Source organism: Oratosquilla oratoria, chromosome 41 (assembly GCF_046742065.1).
Source record: "Oratosquilla oratoria isolate Oo_2021 chromosome 41, ASM4674206v1, whole genome shotgun sequence".
Taxonomy (NCBI): Eukaryota; Metazoa; Arthropoda; class Malacostraca; order Stomatopoda; family Squillidae; genus Oratosquilla; species Oratosquilla oratoria.
The window spans coordinates 29,030,864-29,047,704 of NC_134817.1; the positions used below are offsets into that span (position 1 = coordinate 29,030,864).

Below are 16,841 nucleotides of genomic sequence, written 5' to 3' on the forward strand. Positions count from 1 at the left end.
GGATTAGGAGAGGAACAGAGGGAGTAATTGGTGAGGAACAGTGTGGATTTAGGATGGGTAGAGGTTGTTGTTGTTGTCGTTCCCTAGACTGTCTGTCCGAGCAGTCCCGTCTCCACAAGGAAGGCCACAGCCGAAACTGGGTTTTCCCACAAATCCTTTATAGAGTGTATGTTGTGTTGTTTGCGTGCATGATTGTGTATAATGCAGTCTTCCATTATGTGTTGTATGGTATGGGGTGAAGTGTTACATCCTGGGCAGCTGTTCACAACACGGTCATCCAGCCTCTTCTGGTAGCTTAGAAGTGCTGGGTGGTGACCGCATCGCAGTCTGGCCAAGTGGACTCTGTCCTTTCGTGGGAGAGAGGATTCAGAAGGGTGGATATCAGGGGGTCTGGCATGCAGCAGTGTGTTGTCTTTCAGTGTGTTAATGGAGCGGTGAGTGATATGATTATGAATATGTTTCCGGAGGCTGGTATTTGGTGGTTGTGGAGGAAGAGAAGAGAGTATCTGTGCGTAATAAAGGTCTTTGGGTGTAGTTTTAATGTTTCTTGGTGTGTGTGGGTGTTCTGCTATGTAGTGTAGCGGGTGTGATGTGTGTAGATCAGATCTTTGTGGTAAGACAAATATGTGAGAAAACTATAGGAAAGGGGAAGGATGTTTTTTGGGCTTTTATGGATCTGGAAAAGGCTTACGATAGGGTAGACAGAAAGGCACTGTGGGAGGTTATGCAGATATATGGGATAGGAGGAAAGCTTCTAGGAGCTGTCAAGAGTTTTTATGAGAGTAGTAGAGCTTGTGTCAGGATTAGAAATGGAGAGAGTGAGTGGTTTGAGGTAAAGGTGGGACTTCATCAAGGATGCGTTATGTCACCCTGGCTGTTCAACTTATACATGGATGGGGTGGTGCGAGAGGTAAATGCAAGGGTAGTGGGTCAGGGATGGAGATGGTTAAAGAAAATGAAGAAAAGTGGGAGGTGAGCCAGCTGTTGTTTGCTGATGACACTGCGCTTGTGGCAGGATCGGAGGAGGGACTGAGGAAGTTGGTGACATAGTTTGGGAGAGTATGTGATAGAAGAAAGCTAAAGATAAATGTGGGTAAAAGTAAGGTGATGAGATGTACAAGGGGTGAAAGTGGCAGTAGACTGGAAGTGAGTATTAAGGTAGAGCAAATGGAGGAAGTGGATAGTTTTAGATACTTGGGTGCAAATGTGGCAGGAAAAGGTGGAGTGAAGGTGGAGGTAGAATGTAGATTGAGAGAAGCGAGTAAATGCCTTGGTGGATTGAAGAGTGTAATGAGGAATAGACATTTGGGAATGGATGCTAAGAGGAGACTGTATGAAGGAGTGATTGTGCCAACAGCACTGTATGGGGCAGAAACATGGAACATAAGAGAAGAAGAGAGAAGGAGTTTGAATGTGTTTGAGATGAGGTGTCTGAGAAATATGATGGGGGCTACTAGGCTAGATAGAGTGAGAAATGAGGAGGTGAGGAGATGAACAGGGGTGGAAAAGGAGCTGGGAGATAGGGTTGACTGAAAGAGTATTAGGATGGTTTGGACACATGGAAAGAATGAGTGAAGAAAGACTAGTAAAAGAGGTGTGGAAGGCAGATGTGGAGGGAGTGAACATGAGGGGACGTCCTAGGATGAGGTGGATGGATGGGGTGAAGGGGGCTTTGGGGAAGAGGGGAATGTCTGTTGAGGAAGGACGGGAGAGGACAGAAGACAGGGGTGAATGGAGAATCGTTGTATATGGATGATGTTGTGATGCATGAGGTGGAATGGGCAGGGGGATGGGGGGTGAGGTAGTATGTGTGAGCAAAATTTGACGCAGCCCAAAGGGATTTCTCCCCGTCTTCTCCTTTTATGCATGGGGGGGACGGAAAGGGGCGGGGTCGCCGATTTAATGAAGCGGCCTTGCTGTGGATGTGCTGTGTCTGGCAACACTGTTTCTGACCCAGGGCAGTGGACAAGGTGCAGGTATGACCCGTCATCCAGGAGGTGCTAAGATAAGAGGGAGGGTGGAGGGGTGTGGAGTGTATTCAGGGATGGAATGGGTGGGAATGTTTTTATGCCTTTTCCTTTTTGGCTACCTCCCTTGTAAGGGGGAAAAAGCCTTGGTATATGTATGTAAGCCCTAAGAATAATGTCTTAGGGTTATCCCAAAATTATTTCAACACCTAAGTATTATAAGATGATCTTGAATGATTAAAGTATATTTTAGCATTAGGCCTAAAGTACCAAAATATTGTGAGTCCTGAATTATCAAAGGTTGAGTGTATTTTAGAAATGTCTACAATTTAGATATGTAAATGTTTTGAATCCACAGTTTTGGCAGATACACATCAAAAATCTGGATCTACTCTAGATTTTCACTGTTGTATCCTATACAGGTTACTCCACGTCCTCGACGGCCTGGTGCTATTCAAGCCAACACAACATTAATCTTAAGGGCAATGGCAGATGCTCATAAGAGTGTCAACAGACCACCAAAGAGGCCAGCTCTTAGCACTGAGCAGCAACCTAAGAGTGAGAAAGTGAGTACCATATATATTTTTTCCTTCTTTTTCTTCTTTTTCTTCAGATAAAGATGATTTGTTTGTGTCTGATATTTTTCCCTATTGAAGCTACTTCTACAAAATAGATATAATCAGGAAGCCCACACTGGGATCCTCATATACCCCACTCATGGCTCATGACATAGACATAGGCATTATCATATTCAAGAGGTTAAGGAAGGAACTTTGGACTGTTGTCAGTCTTGTGATAGTATGGATTTTTTTCTTTTCTTTCTTTCTTTCTTTCTTTTCTTTTCTTTTCTTTCTGTGTTAGTGGCTAGAAGAAGAAGGGGAACAGTTATCTGATCTCCGTATGTGAACAAGTAGAAAGGAAGAGCTAAAAATAATTGAAATTGATAGATCTTGAACTCAGTCAAGAGAGGAGGTGCCATATAGTGACTCCACTCTGCATCCACTCATATAAAGAACAGAAGCAGGGACCTTCCCTTTGGGTTGTGTCAGCCACTCATTCATTCACAATTTCTCACCAAACATTTTTATCCATAGCTCTACTCACACCACTTACACCCAAAGGTCTTTTCACTCAATCTGTCTCATTCTAGGTCTTCCTCTCGAGTATCTCTCTTATCTTTATTTTCAATTTTTCTTTGTGAACACATCTATATTCATTCTTCCCACATACTGGTCTGCCCTATCAGACAGCTGTCTGTGAGCTCTTATTCTTCACTTCAATACTTTTGTTTCATTTTGCAGAAAGAACTCTTTACTCGTAGCTATCGTGAGAAAATTGGTTTGACCAAAGAGCAGGCACTGAAAGAATCTCGTCGAGATGCAGGTGTTCGCCAGATTGCCATTACTGTACCAAATGCAACACGCAGAGAGGCTGCAGGAACTATAGAAAAAGTTCCAGAGGATGTGAAAGTTGACCTCCAGCAAATGGAGGATGAGGATGAGGTTATGAAAGATGTGGAAGAAGAACCCATCCTATGTAGGGCAGCTGCAGCGGTCAGACCTCAGGAGTTGCAAGTCAGTGTTGAAGAAGAGATGGTAGTTGCAAATGTGGACCAACCAATGGGTGAGTGAATCACTATGAAGGAATCCCCTTAAGTTTTTTTATTGGGAAGATGTAGTATGATATTATCTCATACCTGAGCCCTAGTGTATTGTTTTTCATGTTGTGATTTTAAATAATATTGCCCCAACAGTTGAAGCTGTGGAAGTTCCAGAAGACATAGAAGATGAAGGAATAGTAGAAGATCAGCCACCCCCACCACCACCACCAAGGTCAGCAGCTGCCATGGGGTAAGTTGATTCAAAATAAATCTATCTATATATCGGGCTTTTTACCCCTTACAAGGGAGGTAGCCAAGTCAAAAAGCATGTACCCACATTTCACTCCCACCCATTCCACTCCCATCCACCACCCTTTCCTCCCTCTCATCTTAGCTCCTCAAGGATGATGAATCATCTCCATATCCTGCCCACTATCCAGGGTCAGATGCAATGTAGCAAGACACAGTACATCCACAGCAAAGCCACTTCATTAAATCAGTGACCCCTTTCCTCTCTGTCCCCTCATGTAGAATTAGAGAAGATGGGGAGATACCCCTTCAAGCTTCATCAAAATATTCACTCATAACCACTCCCTTGCTTGCATCACAATGTCATCTATACACAGCCATTTTCCACTTGCCCCTATTTCCTGCCTTCTTCCTTCCTTGCTTAACAGATATTCCCTTTTTGATCAATGCCCCTTTCTCCCCATCCATCCATCTCATCCTTGGTCATCCCCTGAAGTTCACTCCCTCCACCTCTGCCTTCCACATCTCTTTTACTAATCTTTCATAATTTTTTCCATGTATTCAAACCGTCCCAATACTCTATCATCAACCCATTTGACATCTTTTCCAATGCCTCTCCTCCTCACTTGATTTCTCACTCTATCCAACCTTGTAACCCCTACCATACTTCTCAGACATTTCATCTCAAACACCTTTGAATTTCCCCTCTCTGCCTCTTAAATTCCAAGTCTCTGTCCCATACAGTGCTGTCAGCATAATTACCTTTTCATATACTCTCTGCATCCATTCCCAAATGCCTTTCTCAGAAGACTTTTTAATCCCCCAAGGCACCTACTTGCTGCTCTCAGTCTACAATTTACCTCCACCTCTACTCCCTTTCCTGCCACATGGGACCCCAAATACCTAGAATTATCCACTTCCTCCAGCCTATCTCCTTGAAGCTCACTACCATCCTCCCCTTGTACATCACAATCACCTTACTTTTACCCACATTTTTTCCTGTCAGCTAGGAACTTTCCTTCTTTACTGAATTTTTCTTACTCATAACATGTTGTACAACCATAACTTACATTTTAGAACAAGAAATATATTTGAGTAGTCTATTGTTCATAGATATATGAGAATCTACCATGCACTACATTTATACCGGAGGCAACAGTTATTATTTTAGGGATTTTAGTGGCGGCACAACGGATCAAAGTTATGAACCATTCTGTTATATTTTGAGACTACTGAACTGCTTTGTAAGTTGCACTATCTCTCCTTTCTACTCTTCTATCATCTGTCCTTTATCACCCCTGGAATGTCCCTCATTTTCCCATACTTTTGTAACTCATCAAAGTGAATGATTCAGAGATTCCAAAATTTTTAAGGTGGTAGGAAACTTTCATTTGTGATGGTTATATGAATGTCAGCTGATAAGATTATTTCTGTTACAGTCTTGAGGAGAGAACACGTTTCATAGTAACCTTAGAGGGTGTTGAGAGAATGGCACCGCCAAGGGAGCACATGGACCTCAGGGCAAGATTGGGGCCACGACCTCAGGAAACCATGGAAGAAGTGGAGGTGAGTTATACAGGGATAGTATATAAGTGATCAGTTGTTGGCTAGCTGTCAGTATCAGTAGGTTATGACACAAGTTATGAAGGAAAACAGTCCCCCTCTCAGGCTTCTGTCAAAGATCTTCAACCCCAGAAATGCCATGGATATGTATGTATGCTGTCAGTGTTGAACAGTCTATAAATCTATGCATAAGATATGTGGCAGCCTGACATTGGGCATATGTCTTCTGTTGTGTTACCTAACTTGTGTTGTATCTTAAATATGTAGTGGGTAAAGCAGTCTGTTTATCTGAGATATGGATTTTTGTACTGGTGGTGGTAAACAACCAAGAATATTAGCCTCCAGGCTTGCCAGAACTCTTGTGTTTGGGAACTTAGATTCATCCTGGTCTTGGATCATGTACTGGAATTCAAAGCAACGGTTATTACTCTCCTGGAGAAGAGCTGAGAGCTCATGTATGAACCAATTTATGGGCAAAGTTGTGACTACACACACACACACCATGCCAGTGTTCATTGATGGACATTAACCTATTCAATACGGGCCAAATTCTTGCGTGCAGCATGGGCTGCCAGATGTATGATAATTCAGTGATACATCACAATACTCACATTATAAAATATAAGGTCACAACTGCATTACTCATTCTCTTTCAATGTGAAAGGTAATAACCATAGAATATGGGAGTCACTCAGCTACAACTACAAAATAATTATAATCAAGACGCCAATGTCGGCATCCTTGTATATCCACTTGCACCTCATAATGACAATGTAGGTGTCATCTTATGGAAGAGGTTAATAGCCCAGTGGGTTAGTGAAATTTTCAAACCAAAAACATGGATTGGTCTAGGGTCAGCTTCATTTTATGCCCTTGGTGCTAACCACTATACCAGTATTAGCAATTATTTGTTTGTTTCATTGTGGTTCAGAGAGGGAAGTGGAATATTTTTGTGGATTGTGTGTATGTGTGCATGCTCATACAAGAATGTGGACTTTGATTTGATTAATTGTGTTCATGTTTGCAGGATATTATTGAGGAAGTGGAAGAGTGGGAAGAGGAAGAAATCACATCTGTTGCCCCAAAACCTCGAGTTAAGAGCACTGTAACTCAAGCTGCACCAAACTCAGGTATGCTCTGACTTTAGTCTTCCAATTTAAGAAAAATGTTCAACCTCTGCACCATTTTCTGCAATGCAAAATAGGAGGACATAGTAGAGAGAAAACTATCTCTTTCTTTCCCATCTTTCTCTCTTCTGTTTAACACTTCTGCAGTAACTATAGAATAATACATACATATACCCATCCCCCTGCCCATTTCACCTCATGCATCACAACATCATCCATATACAACCATTCTCCATTCACCCCTGTCTTCTGTCCTCTCCCGTCCTTCCTCAACAGACATTCCCCTCTTCCCCAAAGCCCCCTTCACCCCATCCATCCACCTCATCCTAGGATGTCCCCTCATGTTCACACCCTCCACATCTTCTGTTTAACACTTCTGCAGTAACTATAGAATAATACATACATATACCAAGGCTTTTTCCCCCTTACAAGGGAGGTAGCCAAAAAGGAAAAGGCATAAAATCATTTCCACCCATTCCATCCCTGAATACATTCCACACCCCTCCACCCTCCCTCTTATCTTAGCACCTCCTGGATGATGAGTCATCCCTGCACCTTGTCCACTGCCCTAGGTCAGAAGCAGTGTTGCAAGACACAGCACATCCACAGCAAGGCCGCTTCATTAAATCAGCGACCACCCCTCTCCATCCCCCCCAATGCATAAAAGGAGAACACGGGGAGAAATCCCTTCAGGCTGCGTCAAATTTTGCTCACACATACTACCTCACCCCCATCCCCCTGCCCATTTCACCTCATGCATCACAACAGCATCCATATACAACCATTCTCCATTCACCCGTCTTCTGTCCTCTCCCGTCCTTCCTCAACAGACATTCCCCTCTTCCCCAAAGCCCCCTTCACTCCATCCATCCACCTCATCCTAGGATGTCCCCTCATGTTCACTCCCTCCACATCTGCCTTCCATACCTCTTTTACTAGTCTTTCTTCACTCATTCTTTCCATGTGTCCAAACCATCCTAATACTCTTTCATCAACCCTATCTTCCAACTCCCTTTCCACCCCCGTTCTTCTCCTCACCTCCTCATTTCTCACTCTATCTAGCCTAGTAACCCCCATCATACTTCTCAGACACCTCATCTCAAACACATTCAAACTCCTTCTCTCTTCCTCTCTTATGTTCCATGTTTCTGCCCCATACAGTGCTGTTGGCACAATCACTCCTTCATACAGTCTCCTCTTAGAGCATCCATTCCCAAATGTCTATTCCTCATTACACTCTTCAATCCACCAAGGCATTTACTCGCTTCTCTCAATCTACATTCTATCTCCACCTTCACTCCACCTTTTCCTGCCACATTTGCACCCAAGTATCTAAAACTATCCACTTCCTCCAGTCACTCTCCCTTAATGCTCACTTCCAGTCTACTGCCACTTTCACCCCTTGTACATCTCATCACCTTACTTTTACCCACATTTATCTTTAGCTTTCTTCTATCACATACTCTCCCAAACTCTGTCACCAACTTCCTCAGTCCCTCCTCCGATCCTGCCACAAGCGCAGTGTTGTCAGCAAACAACAGCTAGCTCACCTCCCACTTTTCTCCATTTTCTTTAACCATCTGCAATCCCTGACCCACTACCCTTGCATTTACCTCTCGCACTACCCCATCCATGTATAAGTTTAACAGCCAGGGTGACATAACGCATCCTTGACGAAGTCCCACCTTTACCTCAAACCACTCACTCTCTCCATTTCTAATCCTGACACAAGCTCTACTACTCTCATAAAAACTCTTGACAGCTCCTAGAAGCTTTCCTCCTATCCCATATATCTGCATTACCTCCCACAGTGCCTTTCTGTCTACCCTATCGTAAGCCTTTTCCAGATCCATAAAAGCCCGAAAAACATCCTTCCCCTTTCCTATAGCTTTCTCACATATTTGACTTACCACAAAGATCTGATCTACACAACCTCTACCCGTCCTAAATCCACACTGTTCCTCACCAGTTACTCCCTCTGTTCCTCAACTAATCCTTTCCATCAAGATCCTCCCATAAGCCTTCCCAACTACACTTAACAAGCTAATCCCTCTGAAACTACTACATTCACACTTGTCCCCTTTTCCCTTGTAAAGTGGAACTAAACAGGCACTCCTCCAGTCCTCCGGCACTCTACCCTCTCTCTCCAGCAAACATTAAATAACCTCACCAGCCACTCCACCATCACTGTACCTCCTTTTTTTAGACATTCTGTATGGCATCCATCCAGACCAGGTGCCTTACCTGCTTTCATCATCTTAACATCTGCCTTCACTTCATCCTTCCTTATTTCTCCTCCATTTTCCTCACTCATCACTCTCATTTTCTTAGCATTTCCCACTGCATCTATCTTTCCCTCCCTATCCTCCTTCACATTTAGCAACTCCCTAAAATATTCTGCCCATCTTCCCCTTACTGCCTTCTCTTCCATTACCAGCTCTACTTTTTTGTTGTTGTTGTTGTCGTTCCCTAGACTGTCTGTCCGAGCAGTCCCGTCTCCTCAAGGAAGGCCACAGCCGAAACTGGGTTTTCCCACAAATCCTTTATAGAGTGTATGTTGTGTTGTTTGCGTGCATGATTGTGTATAATGCAGTCTTCCATTATGTGTTGTATGGTATGGGGTGAAGTGTTACATCCTGGGCAGCTGTTCACAACACGGTCGTCCAGCCTCTTCTGGTAGCTTAGAAGTGCTGGGTGGTGACCGCATCGCAGTCTGGCCAAGTGGACTCTGTCCTTACGTGGGAGAGAGGATTCAGAAGGGTGGATATCAGGGGGTCTGGCATGCAGCAGTGTGTTGTCTTTCAGTGTGTTAATGGAGCGGTGAGTGATATGATTATGAATATGTTTCCGGAGGCTGGTATTTGGTGGTTGTGGAGGAAGAGAAGAGAGTATCTGTGTGTAATAAAGGTCTTTGGGTGTAGTTTTAATGTTTCTTGGTGTGTGTGGGTGTTCTGCTATGTAGTGTAGCGGGTGTGATGTGTTTGTGGTGGCTGCAGCAAGTGTTTGTGTGCCTCTCATGTCGAGGTGGTCCTTGACTTTGAGGACTTTTGTTTCATGGTGTAAATGGTCTGTAGGTGATGTATTTGTGCAGCCTGTAATTGTTTTTAGGGCTTTGTTTTGTATGATTTGAAGGGTGTTGTGGTGTGTCTCACTGAGATTAGGAGCCCATGCAGGACTCGCATAATTCATCACTGAGCGTATGCATTGTTTGTATATTGTTATATTAGTTTCTTTGTTTTGTCCAAATGTTGTTCCAGTGATTGACTTAAGTGCGTTAAGTCTAGGTGTGCATTTGTTTTTTATGTTTGTGAGGTGTTGTTTGAAAGACATGGATGTATCGTATGTTACACCAAGAATTTTCGGTGTGTTTGTGTGTGTGGTATTAGAGTGTTGTTGATGTAGAGATGAGGTATGTATTTGTGTTCTTTTGTCCAGTTGGTGAGAAGTGTTGCTGTAGATTTGGTTGGAGCTATTTTGAGTCTGTTTGTGATTAACCATGTGTTGAGTGTGTCAAGGTAAGGCTGGATTATTTCTGCAGCTTTGTCTGTGTTACGATGTGTGCATGTGATTGTTATGTCGTCTGCGTAGGAAGAGATTTGTATTTCTGAGGTGTCTGGCGTGGGTAAGTCATGCATGTATAGATTAAATAATGTGGGGGATAGAACTGAGCCCTGTGGTACTCCGTTCTTAATGTTTCTGATGTGCGATGATTGGCCATTATATGACACATGAGCATTCCTGCCTGCCAGATAATTGGCCAGCCATCTTTTGGTGTTATTGTGCATGTCTGTGTTATATATTTTATTTGTTAGGTTGTGGCGGGGGATAGCATCAAAAGCTTTACTAATGTCCAATGTTATAAGAAGTGTTCTGTGGTGGGGCCTATCTGAATTGATGCCATCTAAAATTCTTTGTGTGAGGTTTGTCAGAAGAGTGTTTGTGGAGTGTAGTGGCCTAAAACCGTGTTGTGAGTCAGCAAGGGGAATATATGGTGTGACAAGTTTAAGTATTAGGCGTTCAATGACTTTAGAGGGGGTGCAGAGAAGTGTATCGATTGGGCGGTGCGATGTTGGGATTGTTGGGTCTTTATTGGGTTTTGGGATGATGATTATTTTCCCATGCTTCCAGATTTCAGGTGTTGTGTGAATAGCTGTAGTTTGCAGTGTTTTTGAGTGCGTGTATATCTTGTGATCCAATGTGTTTTAGCTGGATGTTACTAACCTTGTCTGGACCACAGGCGGATGAATGCTTGAGGTTATGTAATATGTGTTTTGTCTGACTGTCTACTTGATTCGCCTCCTTTTCCTCTCTTAATTTCTTTCCAAAACATCTTCTTATTACTTTCAAAATTTTCTGTCATACTTCACATCTGCTCTCCTCTTTGCCTCCTTTACCTTTTGCTTTACTTCTCTTTTCTTTTCTTTGTACCTCTCATATGACTCCCTCGTCCTATTTTGTAACCAATCTGTGAAAGCTTGCTTCTCTTCTACAACCTTCTTTGTTTCCTCATCCCACTATTCACTACCGTTCCTTCTAATTCCTCCTGTCCTTCTTGTTCCACACACCATCCTTGCACACTTTGTGACTCCCTCCTTGAACCATCCCCATTCCTTCTCCACACCTAGCTCTACTCTATCCTTCACTCCCTCCCACTCCTCCTTCAGCTTCTTCTTGTACTTCTTCTCCTTTTCCTTTTCATTTAAAGAGTTCACTCTTGGCTGCTTGTTATTGTGGCAAAGTAGCATGCAGTCGATACTTTAGGGTCTATATGGGGCGCCCCTACGGACCAGAGCCACACATCATTTTGTCTATGATAGAAGAAATTCTGTTCATAGAGAAATGATGACACTTTTATACTACGACTGTCCCTCCGTTATGCTGTCCCCCAACCCCTTGTTGCTGTCCTGTACCATTTCTCTGAGTATTCTCCTTCTGATTGGGGGAATTCCCTGTGGTGGGGGAAAAGAATACTGCCACCAAGTTTTCCCACTTGGATCGTAAGAGGCGAGAAGAAAGGGACGGGGAGAGGGACTAGGCATCCTTCTCCCTGTAGCCCCACGGGGCACACATCCTAAAGACAAAAGTGAAGGCATAAGGGGTGCTGGCGGGCCTCGGGCCAGCACCCTAAGGTTTGGGTCTTTTAATGTGCGTGGATGTGGTACAGATGAGAGTAAAAGGGAAGAGATAGGTAGTATGTTTGTGAGAAGAAAGTTGGATGTGTTGGCTTTGAGTGAAACTAAGTTGAAAGGGAAGGGTGAGTGTATGTTTGGGAGTGTAAGTGGGAGGTTATCAGGAGTGAAGAGAGGGCGAGGGAGGGAAGGGGTGGCTATTCTAGTAAGTGAGGAGATAGGTAAAGGGGTAGTGGAGTGGAAGGAGGTTTCCTCAAGGATAATGTGGATGAAGGTGAAACTGGGAAAGGAGATGTGGGTCTTTGTAAGTGCATATGGGCCAGGCAGTGAGAAGAGCATGGAAGAAAGGGAGGCCTTTTGGATAGATTTAAATGAGTGCATAGAGGGTTTAGGAAGAAATGTCAATGTAATAGTACTGGGAGACCTTAATGCTAGAGTGGGAAATGGTCCAATCGATGGAGTGGTTGGGAAGTGTGGAGTTCCAGGAAAGAATCGTAGTGGAGAGTTGATGGTGGAAATGTGTCTAGAAAGAGAGTTGATGATAGCAAATACAGTGTTTCGGAAGAAAGTCAAGCATAAGTACACATGGGAGAGGGTGGTGGAGGGAAGGGTGGTAGATAGAGCGCTAATGGATTATGTAGTGGTAAATAGGATTATGATAGGAAGAGTTAAGGATGTACATGTGCTAAGGGGAGAGGGTGGGGGAATATCAGATCATTTTTTGGTGGAAGGTAAGTTGAGAGTGGAGGATAGATGGAGAAGGAGGAAAGGGACAAAAGGTAGGGAGGTTCTTAGAGTGAACTCCTTGAATGAAAAGGAAAAGGAGAAGGAGTACGAAAAGAAGCTGAAGGAGGAGTGGGAGGGAGTAAAGGATAGAGCAGAGATGGGTGTGGAGGAGGAATGGGGATGGTTCAAGGAGGGAGTCTTAAAGTGTGCAAGGATGGTGTGTGGAACAAGAAGGACAGGGGGAAATAGAAGAAAGGGTAGTGAATGGTGGGATGAGGAAACAAAGAAGGTTGTAGAAGAGAAGAAGCGAGCATTCACAGATTGGTTACAAAAGAGGACAGGGGAGTCATATGAGACGTACAAAGAAAAGAAAAGAGAAGTAAAGCAAAAGGTAAAGGAGGCAAAGAGGAGAGCAGATGTGAAATGGGGTAGGAGTATGACAGAAAATTTTGAAAGTAATAAAAAGATGTTTTGGAAAGAAATTAAGAGAGGAAGAGGAGGCGAATCAAGTAGGGAAGAAAAGGTAAAAGGTACAGATGGAGAGTTGATAATGGAAGAGACGGCAGTGAGGGGAAGATGGGCAGAATATTTTAGGGAGTTGCTGAATGTGAAGGAGGATAGGGAGGGAAAGATAGCTGCAGTGGGAAATACGAAGAAAATGAGAGTGATGAGTGAGGAGAATGGAGGAGAAATAAGGAAGGATGAGGTGAAGGCAGTTGTAAAGATGATGAAAGCAGGTAAGGCACCTGGTCTGGATGGATGTCATGCAGAATGTCTGAAAAAGGGAGGTTCAGTGATGGTGGACTGGTTGGTGAGATTTTTTAATGTTTGCTGGAGAGAGGGTAGAGTACCGGAGGACTGGAGTAGTGCCTGTATAGTTCCTCTTTACAAGGGAAAAGGGGACAAGTGTGAATGTAGTAATTTCAGAGGGATTAGCCTGTTGAGTGTAGTAGGGAAGGCTTATGGGAGAATCTTAATTGAGAGGATTAGGAGAGGAACAGAAGGAGTAATTGGTGAGGAACAGTGTGGATTTAGGACGGGTAGAGGTTGTGTAGATCAGATCTTTGTGGTAAGACAGATATGTGAGAAAGCTATAGGAAAGGGGAAGGATGTTTTTTGGGCTTTTATGGATCTGGAAAAGGCTTATGATAGGGTAGACAGAAAGGCACTGTGGGAGGTTATGCAGATTTATGGGATAGGAGGAAAGCTTTTGGGAGCTGTCAAGAGTTTTTATGTGAGTAGTAGAGCATGTGTTAGGATTGGAAATGGAGAGAGTGAGTGGTTTGAAGTAAAGGTGGGACTTCGTCAAGGATGCGTTATGTCGCCCTGGCTGTTCAACTTATACATGGATGGGGTGGTGCGAGAGGTGAAGGCTAGGGTAGTGAGTCAGGGATTGGAGATGGTTAAAGAAAATGGAGAAAAGTGGGAGGTGAGCCAGCTGTTGTTTGCGGACGACACTGCACTTGTGGCAGGGTCAGAGGAGGGATTGAGGAAGCTGGTGGCAGAGTTTGGGAGAGTATGTGATAGAAGAAAGCTAAAGATAAATGTGGGTAAAAGTAAGGTGATGAGATGTACAAGGGGTGAAAGTGGCAGTAGACTGGAAGTGAACATTAAGGGAGAGCGACTGGAGGAAGTGGATAGTTTTAGATACTTGGGTGCAAGTGTAGCAGGAAAAGGTGGAGTGAAGGTGGAGGTAGAATGTAGATTGAGAGAAGCGAGTAAATGCCTTGGTGGTTTAAAGAGTGTAATGAGAAATAGACATTTGGGAATGGATGCGAAGAGGAGACTGTATGAAGGAGTGATTGTGCCAACAGCACTGTATGGGGCAGAAACGTGGAACATAAGAGAAGAAGAGAGAAGGAGTTTGAATGTGTTTGAGATGAGGTGTCTGAGAAGTATGGTGGGGGTTACTAGGCTAGATAGAGTGAGAAATGAGGAGGTGAGGAGGAGAACAGGGGTGAAAAAGGATTTGGGAGAGAGGGTTGATGAAAGAATATTAGGATGGTTTGGACACATGGAAAGAATGAGTGAAGAAAGACTAGTAAAAGAGGTATGGAAGGCAGATGTGGAGGGAGTGAACATGAGGGGACGTCCTAGGATGAGGTGGATGGATGGGGTAAAGGGGGCTTTGGGGAAGAGGGGAATGTCTGTTGAGGAAGGAAGGGAGAGGACGGAAGACAGAGGTGAGTGGAGAATGGTTGTATATGGATGATGTTGTGACTGCATGAGGAGGAATGGGCGGGGGGGGTGGGGGGTGGGGTAGTATGTGTGAGTAAATTTTGACGCAGCCCGAAGGGATTTCTCCCCGTCCTCTCCTTATATGCAAAGGGGGACGGAGAGGGGGGGTCGCCGATTAAATGAAGCGGCCTTGCTGTGGATGTACTGTGTCTTGCGACACTGCTTCTGACCCAGGGCGGTGGGCAGGGTTCAGGGATGACCCGTCATCCAGGAGGTGCTCAGATGAGAGGAAGGGTGGGAGGGGTGTGGAGTGTATTTAGGGATGAAATGGGTGGGAGTGTTTTTTATGCCTTTCCCTTTGTGGCTACCTCCCTTGGAAGGGGGAAAAAACCTTTGGTATATGTATGTATGTATGTACTCTAAGCACCCCTCTACCTTCTGTTCTTTTCACCTTTCTCCATCTGTCCTCCAATCTCAACTTATCTACCACCAAAAAATGATCTGATATTCCCCCACCCTCTTCCCTTAGCACATGTACATCCTTAACTCTTCCTATCATAGTCCTATTTACCACTACATAATCCATCAACGCTATATCTACCACCCTTCCATCCACCACCCTCTCCCATATGTACTTATGCTTGACTTTCTTCCGAAACACTGTATTTGCTATCATCAACTCTCTTTCTAGACACATTTCCACCATCAACTCTCCACTACGATTCTTTCCTGGAACTCCACATTTCCTAACCACTCCATCAATTGGACCATTTCCTACCCAGTACTATTACATTGACATTTCTCCCTAAATCCTCTATGCACTCATTTAAATCTATCCAAAAGGCCTCCCTTTCTTCTACACTCTTCTCACTGCCAGGCCCATATGCACTTACAAAAACCCACATCTCCTTTCCCAGTTTCACCTTCATCCACATTATCCTTGAGGAAACCTCCTTCCACTCCACTACACGTTTACCTATCTCTTCACTTACTAGAATAGCCACCCCTTCCCTCCCTTGCCCTCTCTTCACTCATGATAACCTCCCACTTACACTCACCCTTCCCTTTCAACTTAGTTTCACTCAAAGCCAACACATCCATCTTTCTTCTCACAAACATACTACCTATCTCTTCCCTTTTACTCTCATCTGTACCACATCCACGCACATTAAAAGACCCAAACCTTAGGATGTTGTTCCGAAAACTCCCAGACCCTCTTATGCCTTTACTTTTTTGTTTAGGAATGTCCCCTGTGGTGCTACAAGGAGAAGGATGCCTAGTCCCACTCCCTGTCCCTTTCTTCTCGCCTCTTACGATCCAAGTTTTTATTTTTGTTATTATGATTTTTTTCGCATCCGACCTAGATATGGACCAAAAGGTCTCCTGTCAGCATGCTCCGCCTTTGTAATCCTTTGTAAGTTGCTTAATAGATGGAATAAACATTGTTATTTTTTGTGATTCCAGATGGAAAGGTTTTAGAACGTTGTAGATTTTGGCCTGCTTGCCGTGATGGAGATGCTTGTCCCTTTCAACACCCAACTACACCATGCAAGTACGTAAGCACCAGTCAAGTTTCCTTTAACTGAATATAATTTCTTGGTGGTACCCGGAGTAAATTTTCTACATGTTACACAAAGTGAGGTGGTTTGACATGGCATAGGTACATTTTAATCTCTTTCACTCCTCACTTTTCCCATTCATTCAGTTAATTTTCCAATACATGTGGAAGTATGTACATGAGGAAATGAGACATAGAAGGGGTGATGGTTGCTGTGGGTTAGAGATAAGCTTAGAGTGGCAGGGAATGGAGGAGTAGAGGTGGAAGTGAATTGTGGAGTAAGTCCATACATATACCAAAGGCCTTAACAAGGAAGGTAGCCAAAAAAACAAAGGCATAAAATCCACTCCCACCCATTCCATCCCTACATACTTCACTCCCATTCACCCCCTTCCCTCCCTCTTATCTTGGCTCCTCCTGTAGTAAGTGAAGCAAGTAAATATGTGGGGGAATAAATGTATCATAAGAAATGTGCTGCGTCTTGCAACACTGCTTCTGACCCAGGGCAGTGGACAGGATGCAGGGATGACCCATCATCCAGGAGGTGCCAAGATAAGAGGGAGGGAGGAAGGTGGAAGGGAGTGGAATATATAGGAAATGGAATTGATGGGAGTGGTTTCTATGCCTTTTTCTTTTTGGCTACCCCCCCGTGTAGGGGGAAAAAGCCTTTGGTATATGTATGTATAAGAAATAGTTTTCAGAGGATAAATGCAAACAAGACTGTATGGGTGAGTTGTTATGCTC

At 43.9% G+C, this 16,841-nt stretch overlaps 1 protein-coding gene across 4 annotated transcripts in view; it reads left to right on the plus strand.

The window, feature by feature from the left end:
* Positions 1-16,841, plus strand: part of Nab2 (Nuclear polyadenosine RNA-binding 2) — a 38,969-nt gene that overhangs the window by 14,177 nt on the left and 7,951 nt on the right. For all 4 annotated transcript variants that reach the window (XR_012965969.1, XM_076178476.1, XM_076178477.1 and 1 more), the window contains 6 exons: positions 2,390-2,533; positions 3,269-3,590; positions 3,721-3,817; positions 5,256-5,382; positions 6,407-6,509; positions 16,004-16,091. Coding sequence is in view for 3 of the 4 variants with exons in the window: in XM_076178476.1 (XP_076034591.1) it covers positions 2,390-2,533; positions 3,269-3,590; positions 3,721-3,817; positions 5,256-5,382; positions 6,407-6,509; positions 16,004-16,091 (881 nt within the window). In the remaining variant the exon portion in view is untranslated. The remainder of the gene's footprint in view (positions 1-2,389; positions 2,534-3,268; positions 3,591-3,720; positions 3,818-5,255; positions 5,383-6,406; positions 6,510-16,003; positions 16,092-16,841) is intronic.